This window comes from Ambystoma mexicanum, chromosome 9 (genome assembly GCF_040938575.1).
Source record: "Ambystoma mexicanum isolate Mex_15411 chromosome 9, UKY_AmexF1_1, whole genome shotgun sequence".
NCBI classification, from domain to species: Eukaryota; Metazoa; Chordata; class Amphibia; order Caudata; family Ambystomatidae; genus Ambystoma; species Ambystoma mexicanum.
In genome coordinates this window covers 1,051,988,657-1,052,010,772 of record NC_090931.1, presented here as the reverse complement: position 1 = coordinate 1,052,010,772, position 22,116 = coordinate 1,051,988,657, and the positions used below count along the sequence as shown (strand labels likewise).

The 22,116-nt window shown below is 46.0% G+C and overlaps 1 protein-coding gene across 1 annotated transcript in view; it reads left to right on the top strand.

Annotated features, from left to right (window-relative positions):
* The window catches only part of PSMD14 (proteasome 26S subunit, non-ATPase 14), a 1,137,097-nt gene that overhangs the window by 698,772 nt on the left and 416,209 nt on the right, over positions 1 to 22,116 (top strand). Inside the window, exon 6 of the mRNA XM_069616337.1 lies at positions 19,930 to 20,080. Within this exon, the coding sequence (XP_069472438.1) occupies positions 19,930 to 20,080 (151 nt within the window). The remainder of the gene's footprint in view (positions 1 to 19,929; positions 20,081 to 22,116) is intronic.

The window sequence follows — 22,116 nt, the reverse complement described above, 5'->3', positions numbered from 1 at the left end:
CGATAATTGTTTCCCTTCCTGTGCTTGCATTTCGTGGTATACTTTGTCGATCGTTTCCCCAATACTCTGCGAGTGAAACTCGTCTTCTAGATCTACTCTAGACGTGCCTGGTAATGACTCGGATTCGGGGAAAAAATTCCCCCGTCTTCCCATGCTGCCAGTGGATTGGGATTTTTCACTTCCCTTTCCAAATAATCGAGATCACGTGCTCTCTGCCTTCTTTTATGTTCCATGTCGTCATCGACTTCTCTGCGCTTTCTCGCTTCCTCTCTTACTGACTTCCGCTTTCTTATTCGTATCCCTTCGTTCATATGCCCTTCGTATTTCCTCATCCCTTCGCCTCTGTATTCTTTTCTCTTATCCTTTCCTGTTCGTCGTCTTCTATTCTTTTTCTGTTGTCAGGTTTTCATAGCTTTTCTGCCCTCTCCTGTTTTTTTTAACTTGCTCATCTTGGTAAAACTGTTCTCGTCTTTGTCTCTTTTCTTTTCGCTCCTTCATCTTTCAATCGTTCCTCCCTTTCTTTGTATTTTCTGTCTTCTTCGTCTTGGTCTCCCCTTTGTCTTAAATCCTCGATGCCTTTACCATCAAGTTTAAGTAAAATCTGACCTCCCATCCATTCGTTCTGTAAAAGTGATATCTCATCAGTTTTATCCTTGTCTCCTTTCCTTCTCTTTATTTCTCCCCTTGTGTCTAGAGATGTACTTACTTGATCACTTCTCTCCTTATCGCGTGTCTCCTTGTCCCTCAGGACTTTGAAGGTTATATCTTTCTCGGTATCTTTCTCTGGGTCCTCGTCACTACTTTGCGTCGGTGACTCATATGATGGATTACTGTATCCCGTTGCTGCTTTAAGTTCCCTAAATGGGTATAACCCTTCGTCCTTCTTAGTTTCGTCTTTTATTTCAGATGGGGCGGGTGGAGCAGAAGGCTCTTCACCCCCTCTTTGCATACATTGAGTATCCAATCTAAAGCAGGCTCCTCCTCCTTTTCGTGTTCATACATTTTCCAACGTTCTAGACTCGCTAGGTGCTTTTCTAACTTTTTTCCTGTGTACGTGGCATGCAAATATGGCATCATATGCTGCAGAACTGCTTTTGATAACGATCCGCCTTGTGGCCTTGGCATAAACATTTTATCTGAGGTTCCTTTAACCCATTCTGCACTGTATTGTTTAACTTTTAAGCATGTGCTTCGGTAGCTTTTTGCAGAGATGCACTAATGGAGTAACTTCTTCCATTTCTAACCTTCACTTTCTCTTTGTGACCCCTCCCTTATGCTTTAGTTACAGTTTCCAAATTATGTCTCGATCGAAATAACAACCAACAAAGTTGAATTTTAAAAAAATCAATTTTCGTGTCTCACCTTCACTCTTCTCTATTACATAAACTTTTTTTATTTCAACTCTGACGTCATCACACCTTTCAGTCACATAAAACAGACAAACTTGACCGGCCACATGTACTGTTCACAAGCTTCTTCGTAAGACTCGTCTTGCTCTCTAAGATTGCTCCGATTGGAACTTAAACCTATCTCTTTCTGGATCATCTTAAATCGATCCCGCCTCCTACGTCATCCACATTAAGGGACTCTAGATAAGGGCGTATTCTCTTAATGTGGCTTCACTCACGACTATTCCTCTATATATAGCTCGGCCACACTCAATATCTCATTTCTGATATACATATATATTACACTCTTGCGTTATATTTTATCCCGCATCCCTCTGTTACTCTCCGTTATTTACTATGCATGCATCCCTTTGCCACGCTCTTTGGTCTATTTACTCACAGTTTGCATGGTTTTCGTCTTTCGACCCTCTGGATCACTGCCTTCATTACCGCCTCTTCGATCCGCTTTTCGATCCATTTTTCGATCCGCTTCACGTAGATGTGGGAGGAGTTTCATCGGAAAATAGGGGTCCCGTCAAACGGTCCCTTGCAAGGAGTTGTCTATTCTAACCACTTCCACGGGGAGCTTCAAGTCCTGTCAGCCGAATGGCAAAGGTCGTGCGATATTGCCAAGACTCTAAAGTTACTTATCTTGACGGCTGATGGTTATCTTATCTAACCATCCTCTGCTACCAAGTGAGCTGGGTGTTCCCAAACAGCCCTTTATGAGTAGCGGTACCCTGGAGATAGATGGGGGATTCAGATTTTATTCATACACAAATAATCAAGACGACCCAAATAGTTTGGCAAAGTTCGTCTGTTTCAATGTCAAGTATCTAAAACAGGGAGTACAACGAACATCAGCAATCGCTCGATATTCTGACTCTACTTACTTTGTTAAAAAGCTGGGCTTTTGTACCCAAAATTGGTCATCACCGATGTTTTGACCTGCGTCATTACCAATGTCATCCTACATGGCAAACTTCAAACGGGAGGTGGGATTGGTTCCAAGTGAATAACTTAGCATAGGTTCCATATCTGTGTAGAGTAACAGAGAGAAATAATTGGATAGGCAACTAAGCCCTCCCTTCAAAATGGCCACTATGAAAGTCACTAAATGTACGACATCCCATTGGCTACACAAGCTATAGGACCCCAACTTCGTGGTCCCCTACAATTGGTTGGCTTCTAACCCAAGTCAGTACTTTTCCACCTACATTAGCAGCATGCAGACTGAACAACCAGGTGCGGGTAAGCTCGTTTTAGCACCAGCTTTCCACCAATTAGCATAACATCCATCACCTCCTCAATGGTCCAGTGTCAATTAGTGCTTAGAAGTTGGCCTTGAGTTTGTACGGTTCTCTGAGAATTTTTAAGGAGTATGGGCACTAGCCGGCCTCCGTGCATAGGTTTTATCTCGCTCGTCCAACTTCCTTCTATCACGTGGACACCATGAAATTGAACCTTTTCGTGTATTTGATTTCATTCTTCAATATTCCCGACATGTTTTTGTTTTTGCTTGACCTCTCTTGACTGTTCTTTCACATTAATTGTATCTAATGTCAGCCAATTCCAGTTTGATGAGACTTTGGCTTTCTTGGCTCAGTGAACTCCTTAGATTAACGTTTATTCTGTTTAATTCAATTGCTTTTCTTAACTGTAACGCTAAAATGAGGCCTTCTTTCTTTGTTCAGTAATGCTTATATGCGTAGTGGAAACCTCTATCCTTTCCTTGTCCATATGGTTCTATAGAGGTATATGTGTATATATTTGGCACTTGCCCTGGTCTAATCTATTTAAAAGCATGTGGCTAGCTTCAGGATTGCTTTGCTGCTTGCGTTTCGTTGCATCTGTACACGTTTAAACGAAGTATCTTCATCAGGCTTGTGGTATAAGTCTCTTCATCTTGATCCCAAGATATCACTTATCCTTGGAACTTTTTTGCTTTATAAATAGTCTGCCTCTCTGGTCCGGTTATCCTTTTTTTTAATTTTTTTTTTTATTTAATTGTATAACAATTTTTACAAAAAAGAAGAGAGAAAGTCATTATGACCTTGAGTTCATATCCTAATTTAGTTCATTTACTTGACTTGTCCTCAGTCCCGACTCTCAGATGAAGAAGAGACTTCGACATGTTGTAAATTTAGCATGTCTTTGGGCTTCCCTTCGCTTGCTCGTTCTGTTACAAGTTCAGAGCTTTAAAGAACAGATTCACTCCGATGACACAGCGCCCGTTATTCCCGCCGGACAACATTACCCATAGATCTTCCAGATCTAAGATAGAGTAGTTCTTCAGTGGGTCCGCAAGGAACCAATGTCTTTCTGTCACCAGACCTGTGCATTCGAGAATCAAGTGTTTCGTGGTTTCTATTTTGTTCTTGGTTTTGCAGAAGCGACAGATATTCGTTTCAGCTTGCTTGCGTATGGCCAGGATTTCATTTGTTTTCAATTGGTTTAGTTTGAACCGCAGGAACAGTCGGCTTAACCTCTCATCTGGGAATTTCTGAATCTCATTGGAACACTTGGAATATTTGCTGTCAGAGAATAAGTGTTGGCTACTTCTTGAGTATTGATCCAGTGCGCTTCGAACATTTTTTTTCGATACTTTGTTGGGGTTTTGGATCAGTATCTCCACATTGAGGTCCAGTTCCTTTAGAATGGTCAGGTTTAGTTGTTCCCTGCTGGAGAGCGTCCAGTTACCACCATTCTGGATTTCCTTTCTGATAAGGTCCAAGACTTTTGCTTCAGGCGCGTTGATTACTTTCCGGTACAGCATGAGGCTTGCTCTCATTTTTGTTACTAAGAGAGATGGTAGACACAGTTCTCTTCTTATTAAGGCGATTGGGGTGGAGTTCGCCAGACCTAGGACTGACCGCCAAAAATAGCTTTCATATTTCTCCCAGATAAAGTCTGGGGCCAATGGCATTGCGTCCATGCCGTAAATCAAGGCCGGAACCACCTTGGCCTTGAAGAATCTCAAGATTGGAACGATCGAAAAGCAACCATACTTTCTATCCGCAGCCTTTGCTTGCGCGGTGAGGCTCTTCAGTTTTGACCATAGTGTTTCTTTGATAGTTTTTTTCCTCTTTGTCATTTCTTATCATAATTCCCAGATACTTGAATGCTTGTACTGTTTCCAGGTTTTGACCTTCACAATGCCATGTGAATTTTTGTTTTCTTTTTGCAGACTGTCCAAGAATGAGTATTTTCGTTTTGTCTTTGTTTAGCCTTAAATTGTTCTTTGCCATGAATGTTACCAGATTATCTAGTTGGCGCTGTAAGCCAATAGGCGTCAGGTCCATCAGAATGATATCGTCGGCATACAGTAATCGCTCTATTTAAGAGCCTCCTAATGATGGTGGAAAGTGCCTGATCGTTGCACTTGATTCGCCGTAATCTGCAATGTAGGAATTTACAGCGACGGCGCCAGAGGGCAGCCCTGCTTTACGCCTCTTGAAGTCTCGATTTCTTCTGATAGGCGCCCCTCAGCGCTGAGACGTACTCCGATGGAGGTTCCATGATGTAGTGCTTTTATTGTTTCGAGAATTGAATACGGGCAATCTTTGGCTTCTAGTTTTGTCCAAAGACGTTGTCTATTGACCTAGTCAAAAGCTTGCACCAGGTCAATAAAGACAACGTAGATGGGAAGGCCACCTTGTAAGACTTTGGCTTTCAAAGCGCTCAGTAGCAAGATGTTGGTAGTGGTTCCTGAATTCCTTATGAAGCCATTCTGAAAAGGGTCCGCGAGATGGTTGAAGTGAATCCAGGTTTGAAATGAGTCTAGTACAAGGGATGCATAGACCTTCCCCATCACGTCCAAGAGGGCAATTGGTCTATACTGGTTAGGATCATCAGTAGCGCCTCTCTTGAATATTGGAACGATGTTGGCTTTCTTCCAGGTTGGTGGAACTTCTTTGATAAGGTTGCAATTTGAGAAAACTTTACTCATTATGCTGGCCCACAACTCCGGATGTTTTTTTAGTTCTAGATACTTATACCATCTGGCCCAGGTGCTCTTGAGTTATTCAGTTTCCTTAATTTAATGAGGATTGATTTCTTGTCTGGAATTTCCCAGGGGGTTTTGTCTTTGTCTCGGCCTGTTGTCCAATTGATTTATGTTCGATGGTGGGATCGGTGCAAACAGTACCGAGAAGTGGTTTATCCAACGGTCCTCTCCTACATTATTTTGTCTGTTGTCATTGGTTTTGTTTACGGAACCTTTAATTAGTTCCAAAAGTCCTTCGGCTTATTTCCACAGATGGCGGACATCAACTCCTATAGTTCTGGACTGCCTTTGTCCAGTTCGCCAAAGTTTCGTTGGAAGGTGACTTTTGATAGATTTTTTTCAGTCTCCTGTGGAGTCGTCTTTTTTTCTACCAGATCTTTATTATATGAATGTGGATGACCTTTCTGTGGTTTGGTTGATTTGGCTGAAGACATCTGGAACTTGGTTAAGAGTGGAGTGTAGTCTAGGCCCTCCCTGTTCTTTTTGACAGATACCTTGTTCTTGTGATCAATTCGAGTATATCGTGCTTCAATTTCACGAAGGCCTTTTTCAGAGATGTTTACTCGTTTTCCTCTCTTCGACGTCTCGAGTGGTGTGGAGCACTTTAAAGGTTGAACAATGGACGCTAAACCTTCTGTGACTAAAAGGTTATGGTCGCTGAACGCTGTTTGTACTATCTTAAAGGAGTGAATTTCAGGGAGGAGATCTCTTGAGACGAATGTGTGGTCTATCGTCCCTTGTTGCTCCCCTCTTTGCCATGGTGGGATCTCAAGGTTAGTCTCTTTACGGTACCAATGGAGGTTGTACATGTCTCTGGCTTCCATTAGCTCATCAAGGAGTTTTCCTCTTTTTCTCACAAAGGTGTTTTGGTCTGTAGGCTTTTGGTAATTTCCGATCCCTTCACACTTAGCGTTAAAATCGCCATTTATGATTGTACTGTGATCCGGGTTTTTTCCATATGCCTCTCCCAGCAGGTTCTGGAGGACTAAGGTGAATTCATCACTTCTCATCTCAGGGTTCCAGTAAACGTTTATCAAGAGGATTATACCCTCTTTTGATGCAGTGGAAAGTGTCTTAAGTTTTAAGATTGATGCCTGGATCCAGTGTGGTGGTGAAAGAGTTTCCAGAACATCAACTCCAGAGCCCGCTCCGACCATGGTCAAGAGTCCTGCATAAGGGCGTCCTGCTGCACCTTTCTTTGCAGCCGTAAAGATGATTTCGTATCCATCCAGCTGCGGTTTGGTGGTCAACCATGTTTCTTGAAGGCACATAATGTCGAAATGGCCTAGGTTAACGTCAGTTGCTTTGGTTAGATGCCAAAAGCCCCTCGTGTTCCAACAGCCTAATTTTAGAAGCTTCTTTGGAGATGTTTTCCCATCAGTGGGTTCTTCGTGGATTGACAGATGATAGGTCACGTCAACCACTGATCGTGGCTACTGATTACGACGCGGGGTCCTGTTAGAGTTGGACCAGGACCAAGGCACTGTTTGGTTAGCCCCTGTTGCACCATGCTTGTTTGGTACTTGTTCATTTCGTGGCAAACAGGGATGCCTTTCGTTTCGTGTTTGTTGCTGTTCCATCCGTCCTTCACCTTCATGTGCTTTATCAAATCTTTTTCTTTCCCCCTGGTTAGATTTTTGTGTTCTGTACATGTCCGTTTTTTGCTCATTATGAACCGGACGGACATGATCCATCCTGCTGATGTAATGAACACGAGTATCTCTTTTCTGTGGTTTAGAAGTGTTGGGGTTAGGTGTTACCCTGTCCGCTTCTCTTAGAGAGTCCGCTTGTTTATTCAAACATTTGATTTCCGCTAGTTCATAGCCCAACAGCAGGAGAGTTTCGGGTTCCTTCAATAATTGAGATTCAATGATCTTGGAATTGAGATGTATATAGGAATAATCAAGTCTTCCTGATGTGCTTGGCTCCACCATTCAGAGGTCCTGATTTTGAATGTGTCTTAAGCTTGGGATTTGCATTAAAATTTTTAAGATGTTAGTTCTGTTCAAAGTCACTCTGCCCAGCTTTGAATTTGTTTTTCAATCTTAGAATACAGTTGCTTACTATTTTCTTAGTTTCCATTTTTGGGGGTCTTTCAGGTTCCGCAATTTTTGGCTTTTTTGGGTTTTCCCTGAAGACTTCGGGGATGATGCCGAGTGGTCATGTATTTGGACTTTGGTCGGGGGTTCAGTGTTAGGAGTATCTTTTGCCACTTCCGCCACTTTTCTCTTTAGGGTTTTCCTGGTGTTTTCGTACCCAATCTCATCGATGGTTATCGTGCTCCAGTCTGACTGGTCATCCACCGTGAGAACTGGGTGTGTTTTCTTTTCCTGGCTATTGCGTACTTCAGTGACGTGAATCTGGCATACAGAAGTCCCCTCCTTTGGTTGAGGCATAGGAACTACCCTTCTTGCAGCCGTCTTTGTCCATCTCCATGGAGTTTGTAGGCTAGAGGCCACAGCTGGCATGTTCTTGCCTTTCTTGGAAGTAGGATGGACAATCGACTTTTGCTGAGAAAATATGCCGTAGGAAAAGACCTTGGTGTTTTCCCAGAAACCGTTCAGACCTGCTCACCCCTTCACCTGACTTTGTATAGGAGAAGGGGTTAGGTGCTTGTTTAGTGGGTCCTTCCGTGACCTCGCTTGAGCGATAAGCCTGGGAGACTTCCTCCTCTTCCTCTATTATTGCTATTATCTCGTCTAGAGGATCCTTCGGTTGCACCAATGTTGATACACCTTTTCTTGTTTTTTGTTGAACTGCTGTGAAGTCTGTCTCAGGATTGACAGTCGACATTATTGTCGGATTTCTTTCAGTAAGGTCTGACCCTCCATTGGCGTTTTCTCCATCCGGTGTATGTAGCTCTAGAGGGGGCTGCAGTACTCTAGGATCAGCCCAGATGGGCGGTCCGTCTGCCCTAGGTATCAAGGTGCGCCCAGCCCCAACAATGTACCCTTCCATATAGTTTGGTTTCGACTGCATGGAGGCCAGCATTGACATCTGATCGCGGAGAGTATCATTTAGACTCTCATACAGTTTACTGAAAGGTGCCAACGCTATTGTTACAGTAGACATAATGGTCATTATGTCAACCTTTTGTTGGGAAGGGTCTTGCAACGATGGTTGTTGTATTTCACTCAATCTGCGCATGCGTATAGGAGTATACGACAGCGTCAGAATTTTTGCTGACTTTGTAGCACTGGTCCGCAGACGATCATCATGTTGAGCTCGGCTGATGGCGTTAGGCTTCCTGTCCTCGGTGGTGAGCGTGGTGTCGCGAGAAGATCCGGCCCCTGTGGACTTCTGATCTTCTCGTTTCCTCGCTGAAATGGTGTCAGGTGATGGTTAGGTAAATTGTTGACAGAGCTCTGCAATCGTTGATGAATTGGTTGTATTTCGACTGAACTTGTGCTTTCAGCTCCAGGTTTTACAGGGGTTGTACAGTCAGTTTGGTCGGCCATTGTGTGTAGATTAGGTGCGCTCGAAGTCCCTGGTTCACAGCAAAGGTCAACTCCATCCTGTGGTTTACGGGAGACAGAAGCGTGCAAAGGATGATCAGTCTTGGAGTTTTTCAGCACTAGGATAATTCCAGTGTGTCCATTGGTGATGTCTGTTAATTGGGCATCCTTAACAGTGGTTGGGACCTCAGTTGGACTCTCCAGGACCTTGCACACCTGCACATTGTGGACTACAACGGTGCATAATGTTTCGGTTGAAATATGCGCTGCATTTGTCAATCTGTCTTTTTCACCTTTATCTGGGATCTTTGGAGTCGCAGTTTGCTGCATGAAGCACACCAAGTTGCTGGCCCCAGTCAGGCTCGTAGCAGTATAATTTTCGATTGCTTGGTTACTGGGGGTGTTATTTTCCAAACTAGGAGTTTCGTTCAAAGTTCGTCTCTCTAAAGCTATTAAATTACTCGAAAGCCCCGCCCCCGCCTCCACGAGGGAGGTAGACACGAGTTGCCAGTTTTGCTCGGCTTGATCTAAAAAAGCCGACTTCGTGGGCGCGGGCTCCAGCTGGTTTTGTTGAATCTCTAGAGATGACTGCGAACCGGATAAAGCCTCAGACGGGCTGGCTAAGAGAGACTCGTTGCATCTCGACAGGTTCATCTTCGCTGTCTTCGCCGGGAAATCCAGCGAGGAGTCAGGCGGGTCTGACGAGATTGTCCGCTTCGGCACCCGCTTTGGAACCGAAGACTTCTCGCCCCTCCTCTTAAAGTTCGGTTTCAAAACACTTGCTTCCTTCGGTGCTTCCTTCGGTGGCCTCGGGAGCGGGCGGGCAGGTAAGACTGGGAACTGGGAGGGCTAGGGGGAAGGCTAGCAAGGGAAACGGGGGACCGGACAGGAGGGGAGCAGGGGAAGATTCCACATCCAGGGGAGGGGAAGGGGAAGGAAGGAAGGAAGGGAGGGGGAACATGCGGGAGAGGACGTCATACCTGCCCAAATTTGCTGAGTCCTGATCCTTGCGATAGAGATTTGCTCAGGGATGTCCGCCATCACGGCGGCAAAGGTGGTCGAGCGAAATCACAAATCGCACAGAAAGGAGGCTCTCTGCGCGGGCTGGCAGGCAAGGCTCCTCCACTCCCTGCCAAAGTCTGCAGTCACTCAGCAGCTCACTCCTTCTATATGGGTGTTGATTGAACTTTGTATGACATCACCATTCATCTTTGCCATTTAGTTCCTCTGCTTCTTCAGGAATATCATTCAAATGGCCATCATATTGTCTTGTATGCACGTATGGTTTTTTTAATGGGTACTTTACCTCCCATATTCTCTTAGGTATAGGTATTCTTATGGGTACTGCACAGAGTCTGCGCTCTTCTCTTTGCTGGTTTAACTGTTCAGTATTCGTCACATACTTTGGTTCATACTTTTCAGGTAATGTAGGCGGGGCAGTTGGAGTGTGGATACTTGGCTTCTCCTCTACAATCGCTTTGGTAGCCTGGGTGCCAATGGCCTTAAGCACCCGTTCCAAGTGCAGGAATGGGAGCAACGGCCAGGAGCACTCGTTAATTGTCCTTGCTTCGCTTGGGTCGATAACTTTGGCTGCCGGGCCGTTACATAACCCCCTCCAACAATCCCCCCCGTTCCAGCCCTTGAAACAGGGGCTTTAACACCACATTCTAGTTCACCATCATGGTTCTCCAGCATGGGGTCTGGCATGAATTCACATGCTCATGAATATTCCCCTTCGTCAGGCTGGGAATCAGTATCAGTTTCGTTTCTGATCTGTCTTTCTTAGTAGTAACCAATCACTGGTCTCTGGGTCATACCGCCCCCAGTCAATGACTGCCCTCTCCCTAAACCCCGCCCCTGGCAGCCATCCTCAGATTTTTACCGCACGTTCTAGTGTTGGGAGTCCTCGTGCTATAGCTCTCAAGCTTTTTTGTGTTTTCGCGCTTTTTCAAAGAGATTTATCTCATTTTTCGGTTAAATCGGTCTTCTAAGTCCTGTGAGGGCGCCCTGGCGACGGGGGCCCAACAGAAGGCAAAGCACCGCGAGTCTGCGGGCACTGGGAGCGCTGAACATTCGGGCTCCTCGGCTGCCAGGCAGGGCGCACCTTCACCGACGCCATCAATCACGAGCCAACGCTCTGGCTCGGGGAAGAGAAAATCTGAGAACCCGGCTAAGCTTCTGGAGAGGCCCCGGTCGATCTCGAAGGAACCGGCCGAAGGGGAGCGAGGCGGTGACCCTCCCCCTAAGGTGAAGGCCTCAAGCGCACCCAAGGTGGTGAAGCCCTTGATATACCAGGCCAAGGCCTCTATTGAGGGAGTCGCTGCGTCCCTGGCAAAGCCTGTGGAGGCGACCTCGGGGCCCAGAGTTTCCCTGCCTCTGCGGAGGGAATCCTCTTTTAGGCCCATCGAGAAGAACCCCGTGAAGACCCCGGTGGAAAAAGGGGGGGGGGGGGTGGCCATCACGGACACGGACACAGCCTCCGAGGAAGAGCTGGTCGAAGTCGAAGAGGGACTCGACAAGAATTTGGAAGAGGCTCGTTCCCACAGGAGGGATCCCGATGAGGGGGACGACGAGAGCGAGGGTGGCGACGACAAGGCTCCCGTGGAGGAGCAGCAACCGTCGCAGCCCGAGCCACAGGACAACTCGGCGGCCATTTGACGGCAATCCAAGCCTTATGCACGAGATAAGGACGAGATTGCCCCTACCCCCGACAGACAACCCAACTGAGCTGGGTCCGTCGGTAAGCCCTCCAAACAAGAGGAGGAGGATTCATCCAACCCCACCTTTTCAGCCCTCACGGCCCTCTCAGCCTTTGTCTCCTTCCCCGATCCCGAGGGATGACACGGGAGCAGATAGGGCCACGATGGGGACGGATGACGACGGCGGTGACGATGGGACTGACCTCCCATAGCCGTTTCCTCGGGCATCCCCGCCCGATGAAATCGGCTCGTTTCACACCATGATTGCCAGGGCGTCCGAGCTTTTCCAGCTCTGCCCCGAAGAGAAGAAGGAAGGCTTCCTCTACCAAAGGCGCGAGGCCAAGAGGAAGACGGTCCTCGCGGTGCCGTTGCTGGATGACATATGGGACGAGGGACTTGCTCTCCTGAAGAACCCGTCCATGACGCCTGCCAAGAGGGACCCGTACGAGAAGTAGTACCAGGTCCCCGACGCCGCCCCTTTGTGCCTTCGAGCGCACCGACCCCGGATTCGATCGTCTCGGCAGCAGCCAAGAAGAAAGCAGGGGGGGTGGGCATCGGCTTCGACTTCTACTTCCCCGCCGGACGGCGAGGGAAAGAAACTAGATACCATGGGACGACGAGTCATCTCTTCTGCGGCGACTATTAAGGCGGCCAACGTCCTAGCGATTGTGGCCCGCTACAACAGGGAGTTGTGGTACAAGATCGCCCTCCTGGACGACAAGAGGACAGAGGCCCTGCCGATCCGGCAGGAGGGTGAGGTGGCATCAGACCACGTGATAACGGTGGCCACGGACATTGCCGACACCGGTTTCTGCGAATTGGGCAACAGCGTTTGCCTTCGACGGCTGGGGTGGCTCAAGGTGACGGATTTCCGCCAAGACGTACAAGCCAAAGTTTTGGACATGCCCTTCGACGGGAACAACCTGTTTGGGAAGACGGTGGATGAGTCCCTTCAGGCCCTCAAGACCGACACAGAGACGGCTCACGCTTTGGGAGTTCTGCAGCAACGACGGCCGCCCTTTCGGAACTCCGGAGGGAAGCAAGGTGCCTCCAAGGGATTTGGCGGCGGCTCCTCGACGTACCGTCAAGTGGCCTGTTCCTCGTTGCAAGAAGCCTACAGGGGACGAGGCAAGTCAGGTGGATCTCGGTGTCGTCGCCAAGGCAGCAAGGCGGCTGCCAAGCAAGACTGAACCAGCCGTTGCGTCGGGCTCCCACTGAAGCACCCCGGTGGGAGGCCGGCTGACGAGGTTCGTCAGCGCATGGGAGTCCATCTCCACCGACCGTTGGGTGTTAGATGTCCTGGCCCAGGGGCACACACTCGAATTTCTAAAGAAGTGCCCCCGCATTCCTCCCGTGGCCAGGAAGGAGAACCATGTCCCTCAACTGCTGTTGGAGGTAAATGCGATGCTCAAAAAGGGTGCCATCAAGCTCGTCCCAAAGAGGCTCAGAGCTATACTCAAGATACTTCCTCGTCAGAAAGAAGACAGGCGGATGGCGTCCCATCCTGGAACTGCGTCGATTAAACAAGTACAATCGAGGCACAGAAGTTCCGGATGGTCACCCTCCAGCATGTGCTGGGACAGCTGAAGGATTGCGACTTCCTATCGTCGTTGGATTTGGAGGATGCATACTTTCACATCCCCATTCTAAAAGGACATTGCAAGTTCCTCAGGTTCGTGGTCCAAGGACGGCACTACCAGTTCAAAACCCTCCCATTCGGATTGAAGTTGGCGCCCAGGGTGTTAACCAAGTGCCTGGCACTGGTGGTGGTGCGGCTGCGCCTACAGGGGATCCACGTCTACCCCTACCTGGACGATTGGCTCATCCGGGCAAGAACAAGGGATCTCGCCGTCGAACACACAACAAAGACCGTCCAACTGCTCACGGACCTGGGACTCCATCAACTTCCCCGAATCCCACCTGGTCCCGTCGCAGGTCGCACTGTTGCTGGGAGCAACTCTCGATACAGTTGCGCGTCTAGCTACGCCGTCGGAGGAAAGGACAAAGGCCAACTTGGGCAAGGTGCAGCGTCTGCTGGCCTCGGACGTGGCCAGGGTGAGGTCCATCAAGTCCCTTCTCGGGATGATGTCCTCGTGCATATATCTAGTGCGCGTGTGCAGGCTTCGGATGCGTCCTCTACAGGAGTTCCTCGACGCCCGTTGGATGCAAGCGACGGGCAGCTTCGAAGACAGGATCTCTCAACGAGACATTACGCCAGGTGATCCGGTGGTGGGGCGCCCGCGAGCATCTTGCGGTGGGCACGGACTTTCAGACCCCATCTCACCAGGTGACGGTGACCACAGATACCTCCCTGGAGGGTTGGGGAGCGCACACGGAAGATCTACATGTAAGAGGCCTTTGGCTCCCGTAGGAGAAGCAGATCCACATCAACATCCTGGAGCTCCGAGCGGTCTTCTGGGCCCTCAAGTCTCTTCTCCCGTCCCTCAAGGGCAAGGTGGTAAGGATATTCACTGACACCATCATGATGTTCTACATCCGGAAGCAGGGAGGAACCAGATCCTCAGCCCTATCCAAGGAAGCACAGGACCTGTGGCATTGGGCCGTTGCCCAGGGGATGTTTCTGGTACCCTTTCATCTGGCAGGGATAAAAAAACGCCATCGCCGACTCACTCAGCAGGGAGCTGTGCTCGTGCCACGAGTGTGAACTACGCCAGGGTCAAGTGGATCAACTCTTCCGGCGATGGGACAAGCCCCAAGTCGATTTGTTTACGACGGAGACGAACTCCAAGTGCCAGAGGTTAGCCAGCAGGTTCCCCCAGCCGAGGAGCATAGGCAATGCTTTCTCGTTCCCCTGGGACGGCCTGTTCCTTTATGCATTCTCACCGTTGTCGTTGCTGCTCAGGCTCTTCAACCAACTCAAGAGGTCCCGGTGCAGGATGATCCTCGTCGCACCGAGGTGGCCGAGACAGATCTGGTTCCCGGACCTTCTGGATTTGTCAGCGTCCCCACCAGTCAAACTGTCGACGGACGCAGATCTTCTCTCCAGAGAAGGAGGCACCATCCTTCATCACGACCCTGAGTCGCTGAACTTGCAGGCCTGGCTCCTGCAGCACTAGAGTTTGGAGGGTACGATATCCCGGCTGACTGCAGAGAGGTTCTTGCAAAGGCCAGGGCCTCCAACTCTCAAGTGCTACGGACACAAGTGGAAGAGGTTCTCTGTCTGGTGCCGTGCACAGAAGATTAACCCTTTACGGATTACAGCCCCTCAAGTGCTACCGTACTTACTGTCGCTGGCCAAAGCTGGACTAGCTCACGCTTCCATCAAGATACATCTGGCAGCGATTTCCCGATACACCAGAACTGCAGGACGGTCGTCCCTGTGGTCTCATCACCTGGTGAAGGAGTTTATGAAAAGACTGTTCCGATCGTTCCTGCTGGTGAAGGCTCCAGCCCCGGCGTGGGAGCTCAACGTGGTGCTGACCAGGCTCATGGACCCGCCATTCGAGCCTTTGCATTCGGCTCCGTTCAAGTTCCTGTCGTGGAAGACAGCGTTCCTTGTGGCCATCACCTCTGCACGATGCGTGGGAGAGATTCAGGCCCTTACCTGCAAGCCTCCGTACTTGACTTTCCACGAGATGAAGGTGGTGCTGAGGACGCACCCCTCCTTCATGCCCAAGGTGCCGTCGCACTTCCATCTTAATGAGCCCTTGGTGTTAACAGTCTTTTTTCCGTCGCCTTCGTCGCCGGCCGAGAGGACTTTGCACTCGCTGGATGTAGCTAGAGCGCTGAAGTTCTACGTGGACCAAACAAAAAGTTTTCGGAAGACATCACAGCTGTTTGTGAACTTTGGACCTGTGAACCAAGGGAAGGCTCTCTCGAAGGCTTCCATTTCCAGATGGCTCTCCGGCTGCATCATGCACTGTCATCGGTTGGCAAACCGACAGTTGCCCGGCCGTCCGAGAGCCCATTCGACCAGAGCGAACGCTGCTACCACAGCGTTCTTGTCTGGTGTGCTCCTGCTGGACATCTGCAGGGCGGCTACGTGGAGTTCGACGCACACCTTCGAGATTCTACTGCGTCGACCGGGTTTCCAGGGAGGAGTCCAGAGTCAGCCAGGCAGTGCTGCGCAACCTGTTCGCTTAAGGTGAGCCTGGTCAGGAGGTAAGAGATGCTTAATGTTAAGTTTTATGTAATGCTTAATGTTGAGCCTTGCCACCTCCCGTGGTTGTGGTGCATGTGTGTACTGCTTTGTATTCTTATATTCATGAGCATGTGAATCCATGCCAGACCCCATGCTGGAGAAGGAACAAGTTACTTACCTGTAACTGTTGTTCTCCAGCATGGGTCTGGCATGGATTCACTTGCGAACCCTCCCTCCTTCCCCTCTGCGGCTCTTCACTTGGTCATACTGCCACTTTACATGCTACCAAATCTGAGGATGGCTGCCAGGGGCGGGGCCTAGGGAGAGGGCAGTCATTGGCTGGGGGCAGTATGACCCAGAGATCAGTGATTGGTTACTACTAAGAAAGACAGATCAGAAACGAAACTGATACTGATTTTTTTCTTTACCGAGGATTCCCAGCCTGACGGGGAATATTCATGAGCATGTGAATCCATGCCAGACCCATGCTGGAGAACAACAGTTACAGGTAAGTAACTTGTTCCTTATTTACAATTCATTCATAAACGACCCTCTAACCAATCTATGCAATTCAGAATTGCAATTCCGGGTCAGCTAGTTAGAACCAAAAACAGGTAAAAAAGAATTAACCAACTGTCAGTACAGTACATTATGGAGCCAGCAGTACTGTAAAATGACAGTGCGTGGTTTTTCATGAGTGTAATGCTTGTCCATTTTTTTCCTGCTGTTATACGTGTATTAAACAGATTTCAAAATGAACTGATCATTTTTTTGAGGGAAAATTGAACAAAAGACAAAGTGTATATTTATGCACTTATTCTGATAGTGATTTAATGTATAAGGATTGGCCACTACCCATTTAATGATTAACATTTAACAAGGTTCCGTTCTATTTTCAAACAAATAAATAGGCCCATACTCTCTTGTGACATTGGACCTAGACTATACACTTTGTTCATGCCTAGCGAAATGACATGTTCATAGATAGTTACTATGTTTTCTAGCAGAACGTACCTAACCCTTGTTGTGTTTTTGTCTGTTTAACCTCATCACAATGTATGTAATACTGGATGTATTGAAGTTCACCAATGTTCTACAAAAACTGCAGAAATAATGAATTGCTGTATTTTTTGTTTTGTTTTTTTTGTTTTAATATCAGGAAGTGACTGTCTCATACTTGGAGCAATGTCCTGTCTAATCCAGTACTACTAGCCACTCCTATTCTAGGACTTCTGCCTAGTTTTTGTTGTGGTTTCCCATGGATATAAATATTGTTTCCATCTTTTGCCAATGTATTCATTGTGACATTGAGTATTTTTAGTTATTTCTACACCATGTTAATTTGACTCCTACCTACAATACATGTAAATAAACACATGTCCCCTTATATATGGGATATATATTCTGTGATTTATTTCAGAAACAGTCCTGTTACCTTTGTGCGTGTGAGCATGACTCATATTTCTTGCATGCCGGATCTGGGTGATTAGTTCCATCACCATTGCAGAAAATCTGCTTTGCAAACAAAATAACATTCTACACTTTAGAAATGTTTCAACTTGAGTGGTGGCTACCACACCCCTAGTTATACAGTTATACGTGTATTAAACAGATTTCAAAATTAACTGATCATTTTTTTGAGGGAAAATTGAACAAAAGACAAAGTGTATATTTTTGTACTTATTCTGATAGTGATTTAATGTTATTTAAGAAAGGGCGTTCTCGCTATTATTAAAAGGTGTGCTAAGGTCCTACAAATGGCCTAATACATTTTGTGTTTATGAATTAAAAGAAGGTCCTCATGATGGTGAACTAGGACTGCAAACATTCAACTTTTATTTTCTTTAACCTTCCTCATCTCGCTTTCATGCCTAAACGAGTAGGACTGAAATGATAGATTAAGAACACAAGACGAGTCCCGGTTAAGGCCGTTTACTAATGAGTAGCCATTCAGAATCTTTTACATAAATCCTGTACCATCCAGTGTCTCATGTTCAAAGCTCTCTTTTTGAAGCATGTGTGCTCTACTTGTTTGCACCTGCTTACCTTAAAGATAATAACTTCTAGTAGTGATCGAATTTCCAAGATTACATTTTTCCTTTAGTTCATCTGTTTGGTAAAAATGCAAATCTTGCAAACATCAGTATACATTGCCAAAATAGACCAACAGACCCTTCCCAGCTTATTCAGACAACTGCCACAAATGTTTCCCACCTTAACATTTTGATATTCACGCAAAGAAGAGAATGCCTTAAAATTACTATTGTGCTCTCCACCTGCCTGTGAGGGACAGGAAGAGAACTTGCACATAAATATCTTGAGAAATATGCCTTGCAGTTCCCGGGTATCTTCTCTTTGCCAATGGGTGCAATATCTGCCCATGCTGCCAGACATTTCTATGTCTTACCCTCTGCTGAACAGACATCAGTAGATGCAAAATGTTTGTTTATTTATGACTTGAAGCATTGTGGGGCATGACAGTGGCAGTTCCCCTCCCCCACCACCCTCAAAAGTTCTTCTGCGTTGGCCAGAAGGTCCTGCCACCTTGCTAGCGACCTTTTTCTCAGGACAAGAAAAATAAATCTCTTCTGCTAAAAGGATATATAGTGGATGCCACCCTTACATTTTAATTCTGTGCCTTGCTTCATTCTGCACCACCTGAATAGTGCCTCGTTCGCCCACTACACTCTTCTGAATCTTTTCTATCAGTCCGTAACACCTTATATACCCTAAATGGGGCCATCCATCTGCTCCTGAACCCCTTCAATGCTAAGGGCATCTAGGTTCATCTGGAAGTCCCATACAGAGTCATTGTAGGTTCTGCCCATTCCCGCACTTGGGACCACCGATGTAAAAGTCCACAACAGTTTCTGCAAATTGTTTCCAGCCTGTAATTGTTTCCTGATGTGCAACAATTAAAGTCTTGGCCTCTATTCAGGACTCTTAATCCAGAGATCTACAGGCTCTGTTCTGCCCTTCACCAGTTGAAATTTGTCATCTAACAGTCATAGCTGAGTCTGCATCCAGATCACTATTCATGGGAACAGGAGGCGAGACTTAATTCTTCCGTTTCAGACTATTGTACTTTGCCTCTGTTGGCCTGACCCTTGGAATTGGCATATATGAGAAGGGCAAATACTTTAGTTAGTGCCACCATGCACCCTATGACCTAGTTAGACTGCTCTAGGTCCACCTGCCTATCTTAGTTGAATTAGTCTTACTAACATGGCCCTGTTTCTTTTCATTCATATTTGGACTGCACTTCCTGCTCTTACTTCCTCCACCTGTAGCTCTTTCCATGATGTGGTGGGTCAGCAAAGGGCAGCCACATGGACTCGCCAAATGGTAGCAGGTGCAGGCAACCAGGAAGTAGAGTCTATTAAGTGACTAGATTTTGGTGTGGCTTTCAACAACCAATACTTAAAAATGTTTCTTGCATCAGAGAGTGGACTGCTCAGTTGGAACTCATCCTATCTGCATTGAAGGTCACCCAGGGGCCCAAAAAATCAATTCTCTTGCCTGTATACCTCTTATACCGAAACTGATTAGCGAACTAAATATCGATTTGCCCAGGGCACAGAATGCCAAAGGTGCATTTTGAGGAATTGTACTCTTCTTCATAACCTTCATCTCTGTAGGAAGCCTTCCTTTGTTGTCTTTTGTGCTTTAGATTGAGTCTTCAATTGTGTGCACGTTTTGAATCTGCTTTTGAAGGATCCTTGTAGTTTGTAGCTGTTTTACGAGCTCACAGTTGATTGTGTTATTTGTAAATAAATCCAATAAAGCTCATGCACCACATTGTTAAGCAGAAAACTGCATTATTTTATCTTCTACCTCTCAACAGTTGTCATCTACTTGCTAAAATTCTTTTACTGTGAAAAAAATTCAAAATTAATGTTAGCAAAAGGCTCAGCAGCTGAGCAGAAGAGTGCAAATTGCTTTCTGACAGAGTTCCTAGTTCTACTGCTGGTTTAATTGATATTTAAAGAGTGGATATTTACTCAAGTGCTGAAAGGGTAAAAAATGGCTCCAGGAAGGTGTGGTAACAGGATGAAAAATTGAAAGCACGATCTACTATTGCTAATGTGTATCCCTTAATGATAACACTCTTTTGTCGCGCTTCTTCCTTTGTGTTTTCACAATCCTATGGTGGCTGCCTCTAATGGTGCTTTTTTTTTCACTGAAGAGTTGCCTGTCTAAAATGTATACACAGTTGGAATGGTATTTATCATAATATAAATTGTGAATGCTTGCTTTCTGAAAGGTCTTCTTATTTCAGGCCCGAGATGGTTGTCGGTTGGTATCACAGTCACCCTGGCTTTGGCTGTTGGCTCTCTGGCGTTGATATCAATACTCAGCAGAGCTTTGAAGCGTTATCGGAAAGAGCTGTCGCAGTTGTAGTGGATCCTATTCAGAGCGTTAAGGGCAAGGTACAGTGTAAACGTTGTATTTGGGGCTTTCCTTCTGTTGCAGCTTTTGGTAAAAATATATATTTACAGTGTCACCAAAGTAAATTCTGCCAATGTTATATAAACATTTACGGTTTTTAGTAAACTAAGAATTTACAATACTAATTTTAATTTTGCACCCTTCTTGTGTTTCATTGGGAATAGTATAAAAGATGTGTACCGATTTTTTTTTTGACGCTTTTGTAATTTCGAAGTCGCCTTTTGTAGAACGAGATATTTTTCAATATTTCATGCCAAGCTTTTTTTTTAATGTTTTCATATTTCATTGCACAGTAAAGGCCATAATAAAGCACATGTTTTTCGTCATACGTATTTATCGTTTTCATTCTGCACCCTGTTTGAATCTTTCAATGTCCAGGTTTTCATGCTTGCAGTTGCTGAGCTTTATGGCACATTTTGTGAGCGACTCTTGATTTTGATGTTCATGTGAGATTTTGTAGGCAACTAATATTTCTCTGAAGTTTCACATTTTTCCGTGACAAAACAGATGAGTGATTATGTATGTTAAATGACTAAAAAGAGATTAACTTGCAGAGCATATTGGGTTCTAGTTCTTTGTTGAAATCTTTTGTTCTTGTTTAGTTCCCTTTTTATTATTTCTTTCTAGCCCCATATGCCATTTTCCTATTTCCTGCCTCATGACAGCAGGGTGCAGCTCTATTATCACCTTCACAGAGCTGTCTGCAAATGTGAGAGGCAATTCGATTTTGCTCAACCACAGGGAGAGTGGATTAGAAAAACTACAGAATATACAGAAATTGACTAGACTGTTTTCTGCTTTAAAATACTGCTGAGGTGTCTTGTTTGAGCATGTACTTCCATTGTAATGTAGAATAAAACGATAATAAAGCATGATTTATGGGAGTTTTATTATTTTTATACAGTCAGAGTAGCAATTGTATTTCTTCCTAAAATGCATATTTATTTTTTGTACGTGAAGGCCCCTTGCGCAAGTCATGCAACAGAATATTCAAAATGTTCTTGTAATATCAAGCCAGTTTTATATTGCTGTCACTTTGATTCATTCACAAATCAAATATTATGGCCGAACCGTTCTTGACACCCGAACCTTATCTACCTAATTCGGGGCTTTCTCTTAACCATATTTCCATCATGTTCTCAACTGCAGGGATGAGAGCAGGTTTGGAGATTGTTAATAGGAGAAATGGACTGCTTGTATGATACACTTGTCAGTTGTAGAGGTTAGGAATGTGCCTCTCTGATTTTCTGATTTCCATAATGTTATGCACATTTAATTATGTCTGTTTTCAGTTAGTGTAAATGCTAGCTTATTTTCCCCATGGTCACAAAAAACACACAACAAACAGAACGTGTGTAGTGTTGTCCAAATTGTAATGTTTTCATTTATAAACCATGCTGAGCATTTTTTTCTGCCAACAATTGGGGGGGGGGGGGTTGGGGTATATTTTTGGGCGTTTCCTTCAAACTCATTTTGGTTGTGACAGATCTGTTCTGCAACGTTTATTGTAAGCATATATTATGCTCTCAGAAAAAGCATCCAAGGCTTTTCTTGACTCCCACCTCTGAACGTAAAGGTTCAGCTCATGCCATAGAGTGGAAGAGACTTCTGTACTACTGAATTGCTGCGAAAACCTAGTTGTTGAGGAGGTAAGGGCATTAGCTTGGATTGGCTGAATGTGCTCTTGATACTCAACGATATCTGTAAGAGGCTACCTGTTTATTTTTTCTGAATGAAGTAGAAGATTACATAAACTGTTTAGAATTAATAATGCTAACCTGAACAGAATTGATTTGTGAACCCATAGATTTTGCAAACAATGTTTTATGTGCTGAAATCCACTTGCTTCAGAGTCCTGCAACCGCGACTCAGATCTGTTTAGGTGGTGCATATACACGTTTCGAATGGATTGTGTCCTCCAACGTATTCCACATCTCAGCCATGTAATGTCCACAGCTGTGCTGCTTTGGAAATTTTTCGGCAGAGGGTGTCGTGCGTCGATGACGTCGGCTTGATG